The sequence below is a fragment of the Erythranthe guttata genome, chromosome 5 (genome assembly GCF_056151865.1).
Source record: "Erythranthe guttata isolate IM_541 chromosome 5, IM_541, whole genome shotgun sequence".
In the NCBI taxonomy this organism is placed as follows: domain Eukaryota; kingdom Viridiplantae; phylum Streptophyta; class Magnoliopsida; order Lamiales; family Phrymaceae; genus Erythranthe; species Erythranthe guttata.
Window position 1 is genome coordinate 1,136,712 of NC_142537.1, and position 19,511 is coordinate 1,156,222.

General features: G+C 36.5%; 4 protein-coding genes across 5 annotated transcripts; 3 read left to right on the plus strand and 1 right to left on the minus strand.

Annotated features, from left to right (window-relative positions):
• LOC105974830 (E3 ubiquitin-protein ligase RGLG1) lies at positions 1-2,815 on the plus strand. Its single transcript, XM_012999991.2, has 11 exons — positions 1-350; positions 462-546; positions 639-779; positions 899-1,012; positions 1,091-1,188; positions 1,290-1,369; positions 1,480-1,585; positions 1,676-1,803; positions 1,926-2,112; positions 2,208-2,264; positions 2,346-2,815. The coding sequence occupies exons 1-11, from the start codon at positions 123-125 to the stop codon at positions 2,427-2,429; spliced, it is 1,308 nt and encodes a 435-aa protein (XP_012855445.2). The 5' UTR covers positions 1-122; the 3' UTR covers positions 2,430-2,815.
• A 534-nt stretch (positions 2,816-3,349) lies between these two features.
• LOC105974831 (sieve element occlusion protein) lies at positions 3,350-6,244 on the plus strand. The gene is made up of 7 exons (XM_088818450.1): positions 3,350-3,661; positions 3,742-3,846; positions 3,939-4,378; positions 4,486-4,598; positions 4,699-4,826; positions 4,921-5,385; positions 5,481-6,244. The coding sequence occupies exons 1-7, from the start codon at positions 3,518-3,520 to the stop codon at positions 6,060-6,062; spliced, it is 1,977 nt and encodes a 658-aa protein (XP_088674576.1). The 5' UTR covers positions 3,350-3,517; the 3' UTR covers positions 6,063-6,244.
• A 1,523-nt stretch (positions 6,245-7,767) lies between these two features.
• On the plus strand, positions 7,768-12,905 carry LOC105974700 (protein SIEVE ELEMENT OCCLUSION B). 2 transcript variants are annotated; one of them, XM_012999835.2, is made up of 7 exons: positions 7,768-8,295; positions 8,400-8,630; positions 9,459-9,907; positions 9,995-10,104; positions 10,676-10,818; positions 10,915-11,412; positions 12,047-12,905. In XM_012999835.2, exons 1-7 carry the CDS (start codon positions 7,867-7,869, stop codon positions 12,680-12,682), a joined length of 2,496 nt encoding a protein of 831 aa, XP_012855289.2. In that variant the 5' UTR covers positions 7,768-7,866; the 3' UTR covers positions 12,683-12,905. The 2 variants fall into 2 exon arrangements, with proteins under 2 accessions (XP_012855289.2, XP_012855288.2); XM_012999834.2 differs by having other exon boundaries at positions 7,798-8,295; positions 9,992-10,104.
• A 4,532-nt stretch (positions 12,906-17,437) lies between these two features.
• Positions 17,438-19,104, minus strand: LOC105974624 (Transducin/WD40 repeat-like superfamily protein). Its single transcript, XM_012999737.2, has one exon. It carries the CDS (start codon positions 19,057-19,059, stop codon positions 17,731-17,733), a length of 1,329 nt encoding a protein of 442 aa, XP_012855191.2. The 5' UTR covers positions 19,060-19,104; the 3' UTR covers positions 17,438-17,730.
• Between the last annotated feature and the right edge of the window lie 407 nt (positions 19,105-19,511).

Below are 19,511 nucleotides of genomic sequence, written 5' to 3' on the forward strand. Positions count from 1 at the left end.
ATATTAAATTCCTGTAACAATTCGTCTCTGATCAGTTCTCCCAGTTCCGATTATATTCGGCAGAATTTTTCGTACTGATTTGAGGGATTAATTCTCTGCAAATTTTTTGACTTTTGTGAGTAATGGGGAACAAAAGTTCGAGCCCAAGATACTACACGTCATCATCGTTTGATGATCACGGCGGCGGCGTCGGCGGCGTCGGCGCGGGATATCCTCACGACCCGTATCCCACGCCGCGGCACCACCACGCTCCGCCGAGTTACACCCACGCGCCGCCAGCTCCACAGCCAAACCGCCGCCTCGATAGGAGATTCATAAGAATCGCCGATAACTACCAGACGCTTGATCAGGTCAGGCCATTCCCGGAAAAATGTTTCTTGTGAAAAATTGTAATTTATTCAATTGGTTAAATAAAAAGAATGAAATTTGACAAGATGGAGAATTTTTAATGATCTTCTCAGGTTACATCTGCTCTTTCGAAATCCGGTCTGGAATCTTCAAATCTTATTGTCGGAATAGATTTTACAAAGAGCAATGAATGGACAGGTTTCAAATTCTTGCCCACAACTTGTTTGATGATTTTACTCAGAGAATCTTACACTACACTAATAACTCTATCTGAAATGAAATAAATCCAGGGGCCAAGTCTTTTAACAGAAAAAGCTTGCACCATATTGGAAGTGGACCAAATCCATATGAGCAAGCCATTTCCATCATTGGGAAAACCTTATCCTCCTTTGATGAGGACAACCTAATTCCATGTTTCGGATTCGGAGACGGTACGAAAAAAAACAGGAAAAAAAAACGAAAAAATATCATTTCGTTCTTGATCTTTTTTTCGTTTTTGTTATGTGCATAAATAGTTGACTTGTATGGTGTTCTGCTATTTTTCTTGCAGCGTCAACACACGACCGGGATGTATTTAGTTTCTATCCAGACGGGAGGTTTTGTGATGGATTTGAAGAAGTGTTGAGAAGATACAGAGATTTAGTTCCTCAACTTCGACTTTCGGGTACTAATTTTGCACCTTAATAAAGGCTTAAAATGAGTTAGTAAACTAATGTTAATAAACTCGGTCATGGATTCACAGGTCCAACTTCGTTTGCACCGGTTATCGAAATGGCCATGAGTATTGTTGAGGAAACCGGAGGCCAGTACCATGTATTACTCATAATTGCCGATGGCCAGGTAAAAAAAAAAAAACCGGGATCTTACAAGAATATTGTCTCTATTTCCGAAACTGTTTTTCCTGACTAATATAATGAAAACAAAATTTGCTGCTTAATTAGGTTACAAGAAGTGTGGATACTCCATACGGTCAATTGAGCCCACAAGAGAAGAAGACAGTTGATGCTATTGTCAGAGCAAGGTACATAAAGACTTAGCCATTTTCTTGTCAATGTATATATATACACATACATATATATGTATGTATGTATGTATGTATGTATATACTCTAACATTTCTATTTCATTTCAGTGCCTATCCCTTGTCGATTGTTGTCGTTGGTGTTGGGGATGGACCTTGGGAAATGATGCAAGAATTCGACGACAATCTTCCTGCCAGAGCATTCGATAATTTTCAGGTAAAAATTTTCGGACAATTCACTTAAACAACAGAAAATTTCCATGTCTGAGATTGCTTTGCAACATTTCTCCTTTTTTTTTTTTACCAGTTCGTCAATTTCACGGATATCATGTCGAAGAACGTGGAATATTCAAGAAAAGAGGCTGCATTTGCCCTTTCGGCTCTCATGGAAATCCCTTCTCAATATCAAGCTACATTAGAGCTCAGCATATTAGGGTAATGATAAATAAATTAATTAATTTAAAAAAAAAAAAAAAAAAAAAAAACCGATCCATCAATTTGTCATAGATTTACTTTCAAGATTCCATTTTTATGATTCCCCTGTTTTTTTTTAATAGTCAGCAGACAGGAAATGCTCCTAGGAGAACTGCGCTTCCGCCACCTGTCGGCAGAGGAAATGTTACCACTAGGCACAATCCTTACAGTACAAGCAGTTCACAGAGGAACACAAACGTTCCCCTTTACCCTGGAAACGAAAACTCTGCCAATACAGCCTCTTCCTCGAGCTCTCTTTACGACAGTAAGGTAAGAATCCATACACACATATATGTTCCTATGATTCTAATCTTGTCTCTTCTTTTCTTTTTTCGAATCGTAAATCTCGTTTCTTTCTGAAACAGCTTTGCCCGATATGCCTGAGTAATTTAAAAGACATGGCTTTTGGATGTGGCCACCAGGTATATATTTTCGTTAATCGTAATCTCTTTTAGATCATCAAACATAAGACAGAGTCTAATAAAAACACATATGCATTACAGACATGTTGTGAATGTGGAACGGACCTTGAATACTGTCCAATGTGCCGGAGCACAATCAGTACGCGAATTAAGCTTTACTCATAGCCATGCGTACATACTCGTCGTAAAAAAAAATCGTCCAGTTGCGGTTCCATGACAACATTAAATCTCTGGCTCGAGATTTTTACTTTTCATGTAAAAAAAAATGATTTTTTTTTAGTACAGGGGAAATGTAAATATCAAATGAACAGACAGGATTTAGCAGGGGTCCTAAATCCTGATCAATAATGACGTAAAAATCTCTACTGTCGTCGTGCATTGGAGATATAGCTTCTTGAATTTTTTTTTTGTCCGAGTTTCGGGTTTCGATCGTGAGAATATCCGAGGAATGACCAACACTTATTTCGTTCTGGTGTACAATACAATTGATTGTAAATTTCTTTGTTTTTTTTTTTTTCGTTCGAGTTGAAATTGCTTCCTTTATTCTTAAATATTGTATCTCATTGTGTATATGTACTATGTAGTAACCTTCTTCAGTTACCCGGCATTCGTAAAAGGAAAACTCAAACAAATACATCAAGATTCACAGTAAGCAAAAATCTTATCCGAACCAAACCCGAGCAGTAGGAGATTGCGAAAGAGACAAAGATAGTCTCTAAAAACAAACTTAAGGAAGACGAAACGAAAATGACTAGGAAAGGATTCGGGTTAACGGGTCGGGTTTGGGACGAAACTCAAACCCAAGAAATGGAATTAAAAACCAGGAACTTATGGTTACTGTAATGCCCTTTTGAATAGTGTCCAATCTTTAATTTACTTATTTGACGTAAGAATCACTTTTGCAAAGGCTGTAGCTTTTTCTTTTGTGGTTTTTGCCATATTTACTTTCTTGTCCCTGCATGAGATTCACACTTGTTCAGTCAAGAACACTTCTTTATCAACTTTTGCTTTGAGCTTTCATCTCCGTAAATACCGCAGTTATTACCTGTTAATTGAAGATTACACACCGCAAAATCGAAAAAAAAAAAAAAAAAAGCAGTCTTGAACCGTGATTTTCTTCAAAGTTACTGCAAGAATTGCTGTTTAAGCTATTCAATGAGCATCTTTTCGTTTCTTTTTTTGTCCCCGTTATTTACGAGGCAACAACTATCAAATCAGTTGATCCCATATGCTGGTCATGAGCTTTACTGAATATGAAATTGCCACTCCAATCCCTTCATCAAGTTGATTTTCTTACAAGGGAAATCCTCTTCACACATGATCCCGATAATCGTTGGCTCGATTCTCATCTCCTGTTGAACCTAGTCGAGAGAGTTTTCTGTTGTACTTCAGACAATGTAAAGTTATTCTTCTCTTACAACAATGCTCTAACTTTCATCCAAATTACTAAACTATGATCAATTTTAATTCGTTTCAGGTTTCTGATCCACCACAACTTGATGCAACTCGTATTAGTGAAATTGATCTGATTGGATTATCAGACGAGCCAATCTCACTCATCATCTACAAGATCTCAAACGAGGTAATTAATTCCGATTAAAAAATGTATCTTTTAAACATAATCGATATTATTTTCGTACGTCTAATACGAAATCTTGGGTAAAAAAAAATCAGATCTTTAGCCTACGGTTTGAGGACGAAAATCTGCACAGAAAAACGATTTTCTTGCTCGAAATTCTGAGTCATTATAAGTGGGATGCGAAACTTGTCTTAGCTCTCGCATCTTTCGCAACCAAGTTCGGAGTATTTTGGCTCGTTTTGCTGTTACAATCCGAAAACGCATTGGCAGATTCACTTGCAATAGTTAAACGGCTCCCGAAGTCTATCGACGTGTTAAAACCCAAATTCAAAGCGTTGAACTCTTTGGTTAATTCTATGTTGAATCTGACGAAACTTGTAATAAGATTCGAAGTAATGTACGTACATCACGAACTTGCGGATAATAATGCTATGGATATCACTAAGTCCAAGATCTACGTGGCGACCTACTGGATATTCAGAAGCGTATTGGTTAGCTCTTCACAAATTACGGATTTACGAAACTCGAGACTTGAGCAAGTGCATGTTCTTTCCCTTTGATCTAACTATTTCCTTTTTCGATTCACATTTTTTTTCTTTTTTCTTTTCGGTTTAGAAAAATGAACAAACTGTTCAATTTCAGGTATTCGGACAAGACGGTTATTGCAGCATGGGAGCTTCTTAGTCTAGGAAAGAAGTTGAACAGTTTGTCCCGTGATCTTGGAGAATGCGTCGATCAATGCCAACACCAAATAGGTCGATTTTTCCGTTAAAAAAAAAAAAACATTCTTGTATAGTTTTCCATGTGAATGAAAAAAATCTGGATTAGTTTGTGATAATCTAACTTTAATTTCAGAGACAAGGTTATACGAAAAGCTGCTACGTATGTTTAAGGAAGACGAAGTCGATAACCAAAACGCGTTAAGGATTTTATTAGCCTCGGAAAACGAGTTCCCTTTGAAGAACCCTTCTTCAGGAGAGAAGGTGAGTTTTCAAAGATTATTACATGAGTTTTAATTTATTATTATTATTACAAGACCTCTCAAAATTATTACATCTTTGTGTTATTGAAAAACAGAGTGGAGTTCTTGATCTGAAAAATAAAGTAGTTATACTTTTGATCTCGAAGCCGGAGCTTCTACCTATAGACAAGATATTTTTGCTGGTTCAACACATGACAAGAAACGAGGGAAGCTACGAAATAGTATGGCTTCCGATGTCTAGTAAATGGAGCGTTGATGACGTGGCGAGTTTCGAGTTTTTATCTAGTCGGTTGCCATGGTTATTTATTAGAAGGCCGTGGTCGATAAATCCAACTGTAGTAAACTACATCAAACAAGAATGGGGGTTTAAGGAAGATCCTATGATGGTTGTCCTAAACGAAAAGGGCGTGGTTGTAAATTCAAATGCAATGGATATGGTGTGGATTTGGGGGAAGAAGGCATTTCCGTTTTCGAGTTCGAGAGAAAAAGAGCTACGGGAGAACGAAAATTGGACATTAAATTTCATGATTAATGGGATCGATTCTTTATCGTCCGAATTGGTAAGAAAAAAATGCATTAATCTTTACTAAAAAAATCACTATTTTTTATTTTTATTTTTTTTGTGAATTGATAAATTAGTGTTCGAAAATCTCAGGGGGAGGAAGGCAAGAATATCTGCATTTACGGAAGCGATAATTTGGAGTGGATAAGGGAATTTAATTCCAAAACGAAGAAGATAAAGAGTACTATAGTAGGGAATATTCAGTTTGAAGCAATATACGTTGGCTGCAAAAATCCCGGCGAAAACGTGAAAGACATTATCGAGACCGTTTCTCAAGAAAATCTAAGCGCTACTTTGACTTTCGATAAGGTGCGTTTGTTCTGGTTCCGATTGGAGGCGATAAAAAGATGTAATTTTTCGGGTAAAATTGGTGATGAAGTTGCAAAGTTGCTAGACTCGAATAGCAACTTTGGTTGGGCTGTGATCGGTAGAGGGTCTTTTTCAACGGATGTGATGAAACTCGATCGAGAAAGAGTCGAAGAATGGTTCGATAAGTTTCCATTATGGTGCAAAAATGTCGAAGAAACGGGCTTAGTTGAGCCTCCTTTAGATGGTGGAAAATGCAATTATCATGAGTTGGTTGCTTATGAAGAAGGATCGATCGAGAAAATAATGATTTGTGGTTCTTGCAAACGGCCTATCGATAAATTTGTTGTCTACAAATGTGACGAATAAATCGGTTTTCTTTTTTTATTTATTATTATTTTAACGACTTTTTGTGACGCAAATAAGTAGATAGAACGAGTACAAGACTACGATCGTTGTATCATTTATTTATTATTATTAATTTTCTTTTTGAGAGCTAATTGGGAGTATTTGTAAATTGTAAGGTGAAAATAAGGTATATGCTATAAAAACCGGATTTTTTTTTCTTTTCATTTATAAAATTATAACATGATTTGAATTTTAAGAAATAAAAATAATAATAAAAAAAAAAAAAACATTAAATCCGTTACTGACAAGTATAATATTACTTCAGTTATAAAGGGTGGATCCTTTACAGTAGCAGCAACTACTTAAGACGAAGTATTTGTGGCAATAACATTTGGATAGAACGTGCTTTTCCTTTTTTTTGCTTGGGACTTCACTTTAAGGGTGAATATATATATATATATATATATATATATATATATATATATATATATATATATATATATATATATATATATATATTTACACTTAATAATATGATAAATTATGGACACCCCTTGTGTAATATCAAATTACGAAAAATCCCCTTATGTTTAAGTATGGTGTAAAATTCGACTTAAAAAATGAGTACAAACTGGAGAATATCAAATTACGAAAAATCCTCTCACGTTTAAGTATGGTGTATTTACAAGCTAAAATACACATCTTATGATCATCTTGTTTCAAAACATGGAACTCGAATGGGGTAAAAATGAGCACAAACTGGAGAATATTCCACATAATTTAAAAGATTGTATATATTTGACACCAAAAAAGTAAAAGTGAATAATTGTAATTATCCAAACATAAGGGAAATTTTCATAATTTAAGCTTACATCAGGGGTGGTCGTAATTTACGGATACACACTCTTGGACCATTAAAATAACCCAAGTATCAAGTAAAGAAGCATTTGAAAACAAAAAGGATTTTCATTCCTATTCCAAATCAAGATGTTTGCTAAAGCAAGATTACACTAATTTTCAGAAAGAAAAAAAAAAAAAAAATCATTTTCATAAAATCTTTAATGAAAAAACAAATAAAACAAATGGAATATTATATGGCTGTAAAAATAAGTTGTCGAGCATGCAGCAAAGTGATATTCCACATGAACTAAAAACCAAATTAAAGCACAAGATTTTAATTTCATGAGAATATTGTATGAAACAAGTAAAGAAGATTCAAACATGAATCACGTTCTACTATAAATTTAACTAAATAAATAAAATAAAGTTACATTATATATGTTCTTTTAAGTTTTTAGCAAGCGATACCCCTGTATTATGTCTAATTATCGGAAAAGTCCATATGTAAAAACAATTAGCATTTACTCCCCTATATTACTAAGTCAAAGGCTCCAGCCCCCCTATCACCAAATCGTGTGATGCACGCGCCGTTGGTGCGGTTTGTAGTTGTTATTTTGACATGAAAAGTCAGAAATATCCCTTAAATTTAAGAAGAGAAAAAGAAAGAAATTAGAAATTTTCCTTTTTTTTTTTTTTTTTTTAATACATTGACTTTTCCAGCAATTAGACATTTCACGGGGGTTTGTATGCAAATAATTCATGTTCTTTTAGTACAGTAACTTGTCTCTCTTATTACACTAAACCACAAATGAAGCAAAGAACAAGATCCATTACAACTTTATTCTTTGTTTCTCATAAGGAAGAAAATAGTAGTAATCACCACATCAAAACCATCTATATAAGACCAAACATCACAACACCAAAAAAAACACACAGACACAACCAAATCTCCCTCTCCACAATCCCCAAAATACCCCTCCCCCGAATGGCTAATCGCAACTTACTCCCTCCATCAAACCCTCTCCCGTTAACCACCGCCGAGCGTGTAGTGGCTCCGACAAGAGCCCCACTCCAGAGTGGGGTCCACGACTTCGTGACCGACCACAGCCTCATCAGGCCGGCCAGCCACCACGACCAGGTGGTGGACCACCACATGGGCGCCACTACCGCGAACCACCACCTCGGCCAACAGGTGGCGGTGCCGCTGAGCGCGCCGGTTCTCGGCAGGCGCCAGCCTGGCAGGCAGGGGGACCACGACCGGAGCAACTTCTTCTCGTCGGACGATAATGCCCTTACCAAGCAAATTCAGGGCACTCATGCCCCCGATGTTCAGGAGCTCGACGTGAAGCCGCTTCTTGCCATTGTCGAGGATATCATGCGCCTCGCTACGCCTGCGTCTCACGACACTAATCTTGTACGATAATATATATATATATATATTTGTCTGAAAATCGATTTTTTTTAATAATATTGAAAATAATGTTACAATTTTATTTATTTATTTATTTTTTTCCGCAGATTCCGGGAGGTCAAATTGTGGCATCGTCACAGCATGTGGAGAAATTGGACGACAAGGCATTCCATAATACTACTGCTTCTGGCCACGACAACAATAAGGTTTACGACAACAGCAAGATTTACGACAACAGTAAGGTCGTCTACGAGAGCAAGGTTTACGGTTCGACTTACGACCACGATGCCGACATTGTTCGAGTGCTTGCATATCCAATCAACAAGATCTCCTGCGAGGTATTATATTCTATCATGCACGTGTATTGTATTTCACAAAACGAATATACGTATGTGTGTTCTTGATTTTGTTTTTAAAGAATCTTGAGTTTTAAAAATGACTAAATTAGCCTTCTTAACTTCTCTCTGAGTGAACATTGGTTCTCCATTAGTCATTACCATCTAATATGCAATGTGTTTCTATGGAGGGGTAAAATTGGAAATTTACATTCTCCTTGTGCAAAAATAAAATAAACAAATATAAAAAAATGAACATATGAGGATTTGGTGCATGCATTTATAGGATCTATTTTATACTAATTGATTTTTGTTTATGCGTAATTACCATTTTAATACGTCGTATGTTTCTATTAAGGGGTAAAATTGGAAATTTACCTTGTTCAATTGCAAATTTTTTTAAAAAGGGGTTTCCCGCTAAATTATATGCCGACCTTGCACATTGCACACACAATTTCCCCTTAAATCAATTACTTATCGCCCTGTGCCCAAAAGTTACCGTTGCCGTCCAAAATTTCGCCCGAACCCTAATTATCAGGGGCGAAAATATATGTCTAAATTTTTTGAGGGGGTAAATTGCAATTAACACTAATTGGAGTATTTGACGAGTTTTGTTTTGATCAAAAAAAAAAAAAAACAGATACTGTGCAAATTATTGCACCGTGCCCCAAAGTTACGATTTCCGTCCAAAATTTTGCCGGAACCCTAATTATCAGGGGCAAAATTATCTATTTAACTTTTTTAAGGGTGTAAAATGCAATTAATTAACACTAATTGGAGCATTATTTGATGAGTTTTGTTTTGATCAAATTTAAAAAAAAAAAAAAACAGATAGTGTGCAAATCATCCGCTGGAGGTGAGTCACACACGGTAACGATGCACCTCCTCAACACGCTCTCGAACTACTCGTGGGCCGCGAAGGTGGTGATCACCTTCGCGGCGTTCGCGATCAACTACGGCGAGTTCTGGCTGGTGGAGCACCTCCAGGCCAAAGATCCGCTCGCCAAGAACATCGCCACACTCAAAGACCTCCCCGACGTCATGGCCCACGCCGGCGCGCTCCAGCAGAAGTTCGACCAAGTCCTCAATTTGCTTAACCAAGTCTTGAAAGTGACTCACCGGATCATCGAGTTCAAGGAGCTCCCCGATGTGTACATCAGCCACGACTCGCCCGAGTATATGGCCGCCACCGCGCATATTCCGTTGGCTGTTTATTGGATCATTAGGAGTTTGCTTGTGTGCGCTTCCACGCTGCTCAATCTCATCGGCAGCGGTCACGAGTATGTGTATTTATAATTGATATTGATGTTGATATTCATTTATTTATTTTAAATCGAAGTTTAATTATGTGATGATATATATAGCAGATATATTACATCAACTGCTGAGTCGTGGGAGATATCGAGCCTGGCGCATAAGCTCTCGATCATATTGGAGCACTTGCAGACTCAGTTCAAGAATTGTAGGGACTTTGTTGGTGAGTATTTTGAGTCTCAATCGATATCGAATGCATCCGAATTGGAATTAATTCCAATTCCGTCAATTAAAAAAAAAAAACTTTCGATATTGAGAGAAAAAAATGGTTACAAAATCGAAAAAATTCGAAGAAAAAATTAGTTACAAAATCGAAAAATTTCGAAGTGAAATTGGCGAAATTTGGATAAATTATAATTTTCTAGTCACCTAAATAAGTAATGCAAAATAATTTTGATATTATAAGTGAAATTTTTGGATTAATGTAAATTCTCGGAATTTTTTTTTGGTGATTTTAAAATTGACTCGGAAATTGGAATTTTAAAATATTCTAATTCCAATCCAAAATAATTTGAAAAATGGAAAATCGAAATGAAAAAAAAAAAATTCTAAAATCGGAAAACTCCGATCTAAATCGAGGGAAATCGAAAATTTTGGTTCCAATTCGCACCCTACTCAACTCTCATCCACTGTAGTCCATTATTACATGATCATATCAAAGAGATTAAAAAAAAAAAACATGAAAGGAAAAAGAAAAAAAAATTATTGATTTTTAATTTTTTTTCTCACTGCAGAAAAGAAGAAGGAAGAAGATGAATACAAAAGGTTCGTCATCATCATGACATCAGCCCACGTGGACAACATGAAAGTTCTCCGGGCAATGTTCCGGTCAAGAGAAGACCAACGCCCACTCTATAACGGCCGTACCAAGACAAACGTCCGTCATCTATATATATATATTTTTTCTTTAAATTTATTTTTTTCCTCTTATTTATAATATAAAAAATTAATATTAATGACGTCATAAAAACAGGAACGACTGGATGTGCTGAGGTCAAAGTACGTACTCCTCCTAATCTCCGATCTGGAACTCCCACTGGAAGAGCTGCACATACTCAACTCGATCCACCGCCAGCAATCCGACAGGCACGAGTACGAGGTTCTTTGGCTGCCGGTGATTCATGACCCGAGCGCCACCACGGCGGCGGCGGCGACGATGACGCCCATGCAGGAGAAGGCGTTCCAGGACTTGCGGAACGTGATGCCGTGGTACTCGGTGGAGCACCCTTCGCTGGTGGAGAGGGTGGCGATCAGGTACATCAGGGAGTACTGGAAGTTCGTGCACATGCCCATGCTAGTTGTCCTGGACCCGCACGGGAAGCCGTCCAATCACGACGCGCTCCCCATGATATGGAGCTGGGGCACCGAAGCTTTCCCCTTCACTGGGGAGCACGAGAAGTACCTGTGGGCCTCCAAAATATGGAACATCACTTTGTTGGCTGACAACATCGATGCACGTATTCCACTCTGGGTATGGCCACCTCACCCTCTCTCTCTCTCTCTCTCTCTAAATAGCATTGCATTGCATTGCATGCATGAACATATAACATATATAAATAAATCAAGAATTACCTCAAACATTGATAAATTCATCGATTTTCCGAAAATCTACTTTTTAATCGATATTCGTTCATATATGATGGATGATTAGAGGATCGGAGGAAATCAGATGAATCGGATCGAAATTACTAATTAGAAATTTTGTATTTTATTTTTTTCGCAAGTGAAAAACTAATTTCAATTCCGTTCAAAAAATCGGAAAATGAAAATTGGAATTTCAGAAATTGAATTAAATAAAAACTTATTTCAAAATTATAATTTTTTTTAATCAAATTGACGAAATAACGGAATTCAATGTGTTTTCATTTTTTTAGTCACCTATAATATAATAAAATTCATAATAATGCTAATATATTTGGAAACTAAAATTGAATATAATTCGAAATATAATATGTATATTCCAATTATGTTACAAAAAAAAAAATCTGAAAAAAAACAAAAAATGGCTCCGGAGTGAAAAATGTATTTTTAAAATCAGAAAATATTCGGATAACAGCAACAAAATATGTAATTATAACATATATTTATATAAAAATAATTGGCAGGTGGAAGAAAACAAGGTGATATGTCTATACGGTGGGGAGGACATACAGTGGATCCGGACCTTCACCCGAAAAGCGCGGGAAGTGGCAGAAGCCCTGCACGTGCCACTGGAAATGCTGTACGTGGGAAAGCGAAACCCTAAGGAGAAAGTCCGGAGCTGCAACGAGACCATCGCGAAGGAGAGGCTGAGCAACGTGTTCGCCGCCGGCGACGACTACTACGACTACGTCTGGTTCTTCTGGGTGAGGCTGTGGGGCCTGTGGAACTCCAGGAAGAAGATCGGGATGACGGTGGAGAGTGACGTCATCATGCGCGAGATACTCGACGTGCTCGCCTACGACAGCAGCAACCACCAGGGCTGGGCGGCGTTCAGCTGGAGCAACCGTGATATCACCAAGGGCAACGCCGAGAAGCTCATGCCGGTTCTCGACAACTACGCCCAGTGGGCCTACAAGGTCGACCGCCCCGACCGGTTCGTCCGGGCGCTCGACGAGGAGCTGCAGGGTTTCCACCCGGAGCACCACTGCACGCGCCTCATCCTGCCGGCGAGTGACGGACAGATCTCTGAGAGGGTGGTTTGCTCCGAGTGTGGCAAGACTATGGACAAGTTTGTCCTTTACAGCTGCTGCACTGACTGAGATATATATATAAATTATTCATTATAATAATATGGAGGCCACGTTTTTTTAAATTATTAATTATGCATGTGGTTGAAATAAATTTGCACGTGTTTGTTGTTGTTTTTTTCCCTTAATTAATGTACCAGCTGAGGCTGTATTACCAGCTGGATATATGATGAATGTAATGTTGTTGCTATATTTATATTTATGAATAAAAGTGGTTGTTTGTTTGTGTGTTTAATTTTCTTGAATCTTTGTTCACATAATTTATTACTCAGAGAGAAATAACCTTAAACCTTGTGTTAATATTATGTATGTATACAAAAATAAAGAGTCAATTACGAAAACCCTCCTGAACTTAGACTAAATAATGAAAAACACCTCCACCTATCAGTATAATAACCAAAATCCCCGTATGATTAACTGTTGATTGAGTTTTTTTAACATAAAATGTAGACAATCTATTATACATTCTGTTAGATAGGTAAGAAATAAAAAATAAAATCCGAAATTGTGTAAAGTCTACCTGGAATTAAAAAAAAAAAAAAAAAAAAAAAACGTTAAAAGTTACACTGTAAGGGTTTGGTGTAACACGGAAACAAACTTTAGGGGGTTTTGGTAATTACGAATAGGTGGAGGTATTTTTCGTTATTTGACCTAAGTTCAGGGAGGTTTTCGTAATGTACCCAAAAAAACAAATTTTATTCAATGAAAAAAATAAAATATTGGTACACAAGGGTTTTCTTCTGTATACCCTTGGCCCTAGAGAGGGAAGTCCAATTTAAACTGTAAGGCTGTCAAACGGGCCTATTAAGCCACCTCGGCCCGCCTATAAAGCCCAAGGCAAATAAGCTGGTGCTTGTTGGGCCCGAACTAATCTACATGGGTGTAATCGGGTCAAGCCCATTTTTTAAATTTTTGAAAATTTTCTATCGGTGAATAATTTTTTTTTTTTTTTTTAATTTAAAGATATTTTTGTATATTTAAATTAAGAACTTACTTTAATATCCTTTTTCTCAATTTAATATACAATAGGTTAATTTTTTATTTAGTCAAATGAAATTCATAAGAAAATAGAATATAGTAGTATATAAAAACAATAATGCGGTAGGAGATCCATCAAACTTCATACTCTTATGTCAAGATTCGAATCATCATCCATACATATTCTTCTTTCCAATTACTTTGTTTCTTCTGCCAACTTGCTGCATATATATATATATATATATATATATATATATATATATATATATATATATATATATATATATATATATATATATATATATATAAAAAGAATTCAAAATTAGAATTAATGCACATAAATACCAAAACAATTGAGAGATGGGAGACTATATATAGGTAGCTAGCTAGCAAGCATTAATCATAACTGATTTATTTTGCCTGTTTCCCATTGTCCTCAAGTCAATAACACTATAGTATGGGTAATTTACGACTATACCTAAAGTACTGATAAATTACGAAAAAATCCCTCAATTTTTAGTAAATACAACAATCCCATCAACTATACATAGCATGTCTTACACGTCAACTCTTACGCATCTGCTGAAGATGAGGTTTTTCCGTGAAACAATATAATAATTAAGGGGTTTGTTGTAATTACTTAAAAAAAAAAAAACCGTACTTTAACCTTACATCAGAGATGGATATAAATAAAAATATTGCTATAGAAAAGCTTCGTTCACATTAAAGCCTCACCATTTTCTCTTTTTTGCCACAGTGTGTGTACTGTGTGTGTCAATAATCACGATCGTATGGTCAATTAGTGTTTCTTGACATGACATAATATATATTTTACTAATACCCTTTGTTTCAATTTTACTAATACCCTTTTTTATTTTTATTTGTGTAATTATACTGTTGTTACCGAAGTATATATAAAGAAATTAAATGGAATTCATCCGCTAAATCAAGGTTTGATTTTATTAAAGGCACGAGACATGTTACCCTACTTGTTGTACACAACAACGAATTCAATACACACTAAAGTCAAAGACCTAAAGTAATAGTAATAAAATTATCTAACGTAACATTAATTATTTGATTTAGAATAATTTATCATTTTATAACAACATTTGATTGAAAATTGTATATCCCAATTAATTATTTGTTTTAATTGTGAGAAATAATGTTTTAATAATTTAAATGAGATTAAATTATGAGCGGATCGGCCGATATTTAATATAAATCGGAATCCACTAATTTTTTGACATGTGGCACTCTTAAGTCTTAACTCTTAATAAATCACACTTATTATAATTAGGGTTAGATTGATTATAACAGGTTATGCTGTTCTGTTTTTTTTTTTCCAATTATTAGAATATTAATTATATTTTTATTTAGACTATCCAGGTGTCAATTATCCTATGGCATCCGATTTTCTTATTAAAACAGGTTGTCCGATCGAAATTTGCACCCAATTTAAATATATACTATCATAATAGAGTGGGAGAGGGAATTAATGGAGAAAGTGATTAAAATGGTGACCACAAGTTCAACAAGGGCACACTCTACGCAAAAACTAGCTAAAGTAGATGAATAATTAATAATTACTCATCATCTGTATCTATATATATGTATGTATTGTGCTCAAATTAAATAAACTTCAAATTAATTCAACTTGCCAACTTGCCAAAAAAGTAAAACAATTATTCAATTTTTTTTTTAAATGGTGTTATTTTTTTTTATTTTTTTTTTACGTTTTTGCCATCAACTTTAGGAGCATGGGTACCTTAAAAACTGCCAAAAACTACTGTCTTAATTTCTTTTTTTATATATATATTTTTTATTTGGTTCTGATAAATTATTCTGCCACCATTCATTTGGTAAACTTTAGATTCTTACACAGTTTATTTAATTTTTGGTTGAGAAAAAGACATTACATTCGAACCATACCCTTCATATCTCTTTTGTGCCTTTTTTCGACATTTTTGCTTTGACGAATTTATGCTCAACAGCTATCCCACCCATATCCACTTGCGGTTTATATATATATATATATATATATATATATATATATATATATATATATATATAATTTTATCAGTGTTTTTTTTGATATGAGTCGAACTTGGGTTGATTCAAGCTCGTAAATCATTGAACATTGTTACTATAGACTCAAGTTAAGTTCATATACAAGCGGACCGCATTATTATAGGTTCAAGTTTGGTTCATGTAATTTTTAAGATTTGTATATATATAAATTACATATTTTACAACATTACATCCGAATCTGTTAAAAAAAAAGTATTTTACGGTCGAAGAGCAAAATAAGATAAAAAAAACGATAGTCGCAAAATAATACGAAAACCATAGTCTATTCCTTGAAACAAATGAAGTTTAATGTTTCAAATGTTTAATCTTTAACTAATTATATGACCTAATATGGATGTAATTTGTAACTTGTATGTTGAGCCATTTCATTAAAATAATAAATATATTATTTGTTTAATTATTAACTTAATCGGACGAGCCTTTTTCGAGTTGAGTCATATTATGCTCAAACTCGATTCATTATAAATGAATTGAGTTTAACAAAATAGTTCAAACTCGGTCCGACTCACTAAAAATTAGGTTCGGCTCAAATATAGTCGGATCGAGCTTTTCAGCTCAATTGCCGTGTCCCATATTTTGTATGTACCAAAAATTAAAAATATTATTAAAAGTATAAAATATGCATCGATCTCATAAATAAATAATTAAAATTATCAATTACTTCCAAAAACGTCACAGTAAAGGAGTTTAATTTTTGCCAGAACATTGCTTTTGCAGTGTTTTATTAATTACTGAAATATTTCAGAAATGGGCAAGAAAAACAAGATTTGGAATATAATTAAGATAGGATAAACCAAAAGTTAGTTTCAGGAGTGAACGTGCTTAATCAACAAATAATTGAGTAATTAAAATTAAACAAGTACAGCTAATTAAAACGATTGATAAAAGCCTCAATTTGTCTTCACATTTTTGGTCCATGATCTTTTTATTTGTCAATTTTAGGGCAATCAAAAAGTTAATTGCGAATTATCACGTGCTTACTGGTTTGTTAATTTTGGCCTCTATTGATGACCTTTGATTCCCTCACTAATTAATTAATTAATTAATTAATTAATGACAATTAATAATTCCCGCCACATTGTACATGGTTTGGCCGACTACCGCAATTTGCGTTGAAATCACAACGTGAGGTTTATAGGTAATTAAATGTTACACCTCGTTAAATATATTTGACAAATTTCAACCGTTGATCTATGCACAATTACACGATTTATGCCGGTGAGGTCGTTGGCAGCAGAAGACCCACCCGGTGTTTATCACCGGGTGTAGGATCGAAGAAACCAAATTACACACACACTCATATGTATGTGTGTTTAGTGTATAATTATTTAATCAGATCTACGGTTGAAATCAATCCACCTACCCGTGCTATTGTTGGTGTTTGCTTGTTTAATAATAATAATAATAATAATAATAATAATAATAATAATAATAACATACTATACCTTGAGCTTGAGGAATTTGAAATATTATGGGCGTATTATGACTTATATTTTTGGGTCTATATTAAGCTTTTAAGTAGTTGACTTAAGTCCATCGTTACCAACCTTAAAATGTAATTAGGTAGGATATACATTGAATTAAAGATTTAATTACAGTATCTTTTTATAATAATGTGTGAATACATAGTAAAATCGGTGATATCAAGGCATGAAAAATATTAAATGAAGCATGAGAGAGAGAGAGAGAGAGAGAGAGAGAGAGAGAGAGAGAGAGAGAGAGAGAGAGAGAGAGAGAGAGAGAGAGAGAGAGAGTCAATATTCTGTGTTTGAGGAATAAAATGAAAATTGTGGATCTGACATATATTTCATTCTTCTGTGAGTCAAAATATATTTAGAGATAGAGAATGTAATTTAGATTCTATACACATTTAGCACACTGAAATCGAATCAAATGTAACCAAGATTAACAATCAACAAATATCACATCTAATTAATTAAATCAAAAACCTAAATTAATCACAAACACACAAAAAAAATGTAAAAAAAAAATCAAGAAATTAAATGATTCACCACTTCAACTTGCCACACTTTAATCTCCCCATCAAAGCTTCCACTAAACACCTTCACCACCCCGCCGCCGTCTGCCGCCGTCTCCTCCACCACCAACGCCGCCAACGACCTCACCGGCGTCCGATGCCCATCCAACACATTCAAACAAGAGTACATCCCGTCAACCCCTCGCCGCCAAATCCTGACCGTCCGATCACCCGACCCGCTCAAAAGCAAATCTCGAACGTTGATCAAACACAGTATCGCCTTTGCATGGCCCCTCAGCGCTCCGGTAACCGTCATGTGATTAGCACTGTCTTCTCTATCCCAAACCAAAATGGACCGGTCACACGACCCGGAAAATAAAACCGACCCGTCGGAACTCAGCGCTAATGCATTCACCGCCGATTTGTGCTTCTCCAATGTGGCTATTAATCCGTACTTTTTATCCTCCCTTTTCCAAACCCTAATTCGCTTATCGGCGGAGCCGGTGTATATCAACCCGTCTCTCGATACCGCCGCCGCGTTGATGGCGTCGTCGTGGGCTTTGTTGATCGACTGCTGGCACCGGAAGTTATTTGATTGCCAGATTTTGATGCTTCTGTCCCACGACACCGAAACGACGTCGTTTTGGTGGCCGGCGGAGAGTGCCGAGACGGCGTCGTGGTGCTGGATCCAGAGCTTCTTCTTGTGGCGGCGGACGCTGACGTAGTTCTGAGGGACGAGGAATCTTCTCAGGCGGTCCTCGACGGTGGGGAGGGCGGCGACGAGTTTGTGCTGCTTCTGATCGTTCAGTTTCCAGACGCGGATTTTGCAGTCCTGGTGGGCGGTGAAGATCCTGCCGCCGTCGAGGAAGGCTATGGATTTGACGGCGCCGGCGGAGGGTTTGCCGGCGTTGAACGTGTCGAAGAGGGTGTTGTTTATTGTCTCGTAGACGTTTATTTCGTTCCCCGAGGCGGCGTAGAGGAGGTTGTTGTGGAGGGCGATGAAATTGACGTGGGCGGCGCCGCCGCCGATGGGGTTGTTGAGGCTGGCGAGCGGAGTGGCGACGGCGGCGGAGGAGGAGTAATTCGCGGCGGCGTTCTGGCCGGGGGAGAATGCGAGTTTCTGGAGAGAAGGGACTGAGGGGAGGGTTAGTAGGGAGAGATTGCTTTGGATGCTGGTTGATGATGATGTCTGGGTATCGGAGAAGCAGCTGCTGGTGTCGTCGGAAATTAGAGATTTTGGCGGAGGGTAGTGTTTTCGTGGCGGAGATGGGGCGGAAGGGTCGCCGGAGGTGGCGATGCTGGTGGTTGAGGAGCATGTTGATAGCCAAGATCGGATCTTCATTGCTGCCGGCCTCAGAACAAGAGAGAGAATAGACTTGTTATATAAGAATAAGGGGAAATATGCAATACCCCCCTCAAATGGAAAATATTATGAGTAAAACCCATTTGACTTTTAAGACTTTTGCACAAACCCAAAATTCAATCTTAATTAGTGAAACCCCCTCAATAAATGTGATAAGCCAAAACTACCCTTATAGGTAGGTTTTTTAAAATAATTGCAATATTTATTTTTCATAACCTCTCACGTGATTGTAGGATTACATTAATTCTCTCTTTAAATCTCCAGATTTCTCTCTTTCGTTATCTCTCTCTCCTCTCGTTCTCTCACATAATTTTCGTTACCTCTCATTTCGATTTTTTTCTTTTTTTCTCTCCAGATCTGAAGCAGCAACATCAACGTGACTACAATCTGGTTCGAATGTGACTATTCGATTTTTTTTTTGCCACAGTCTG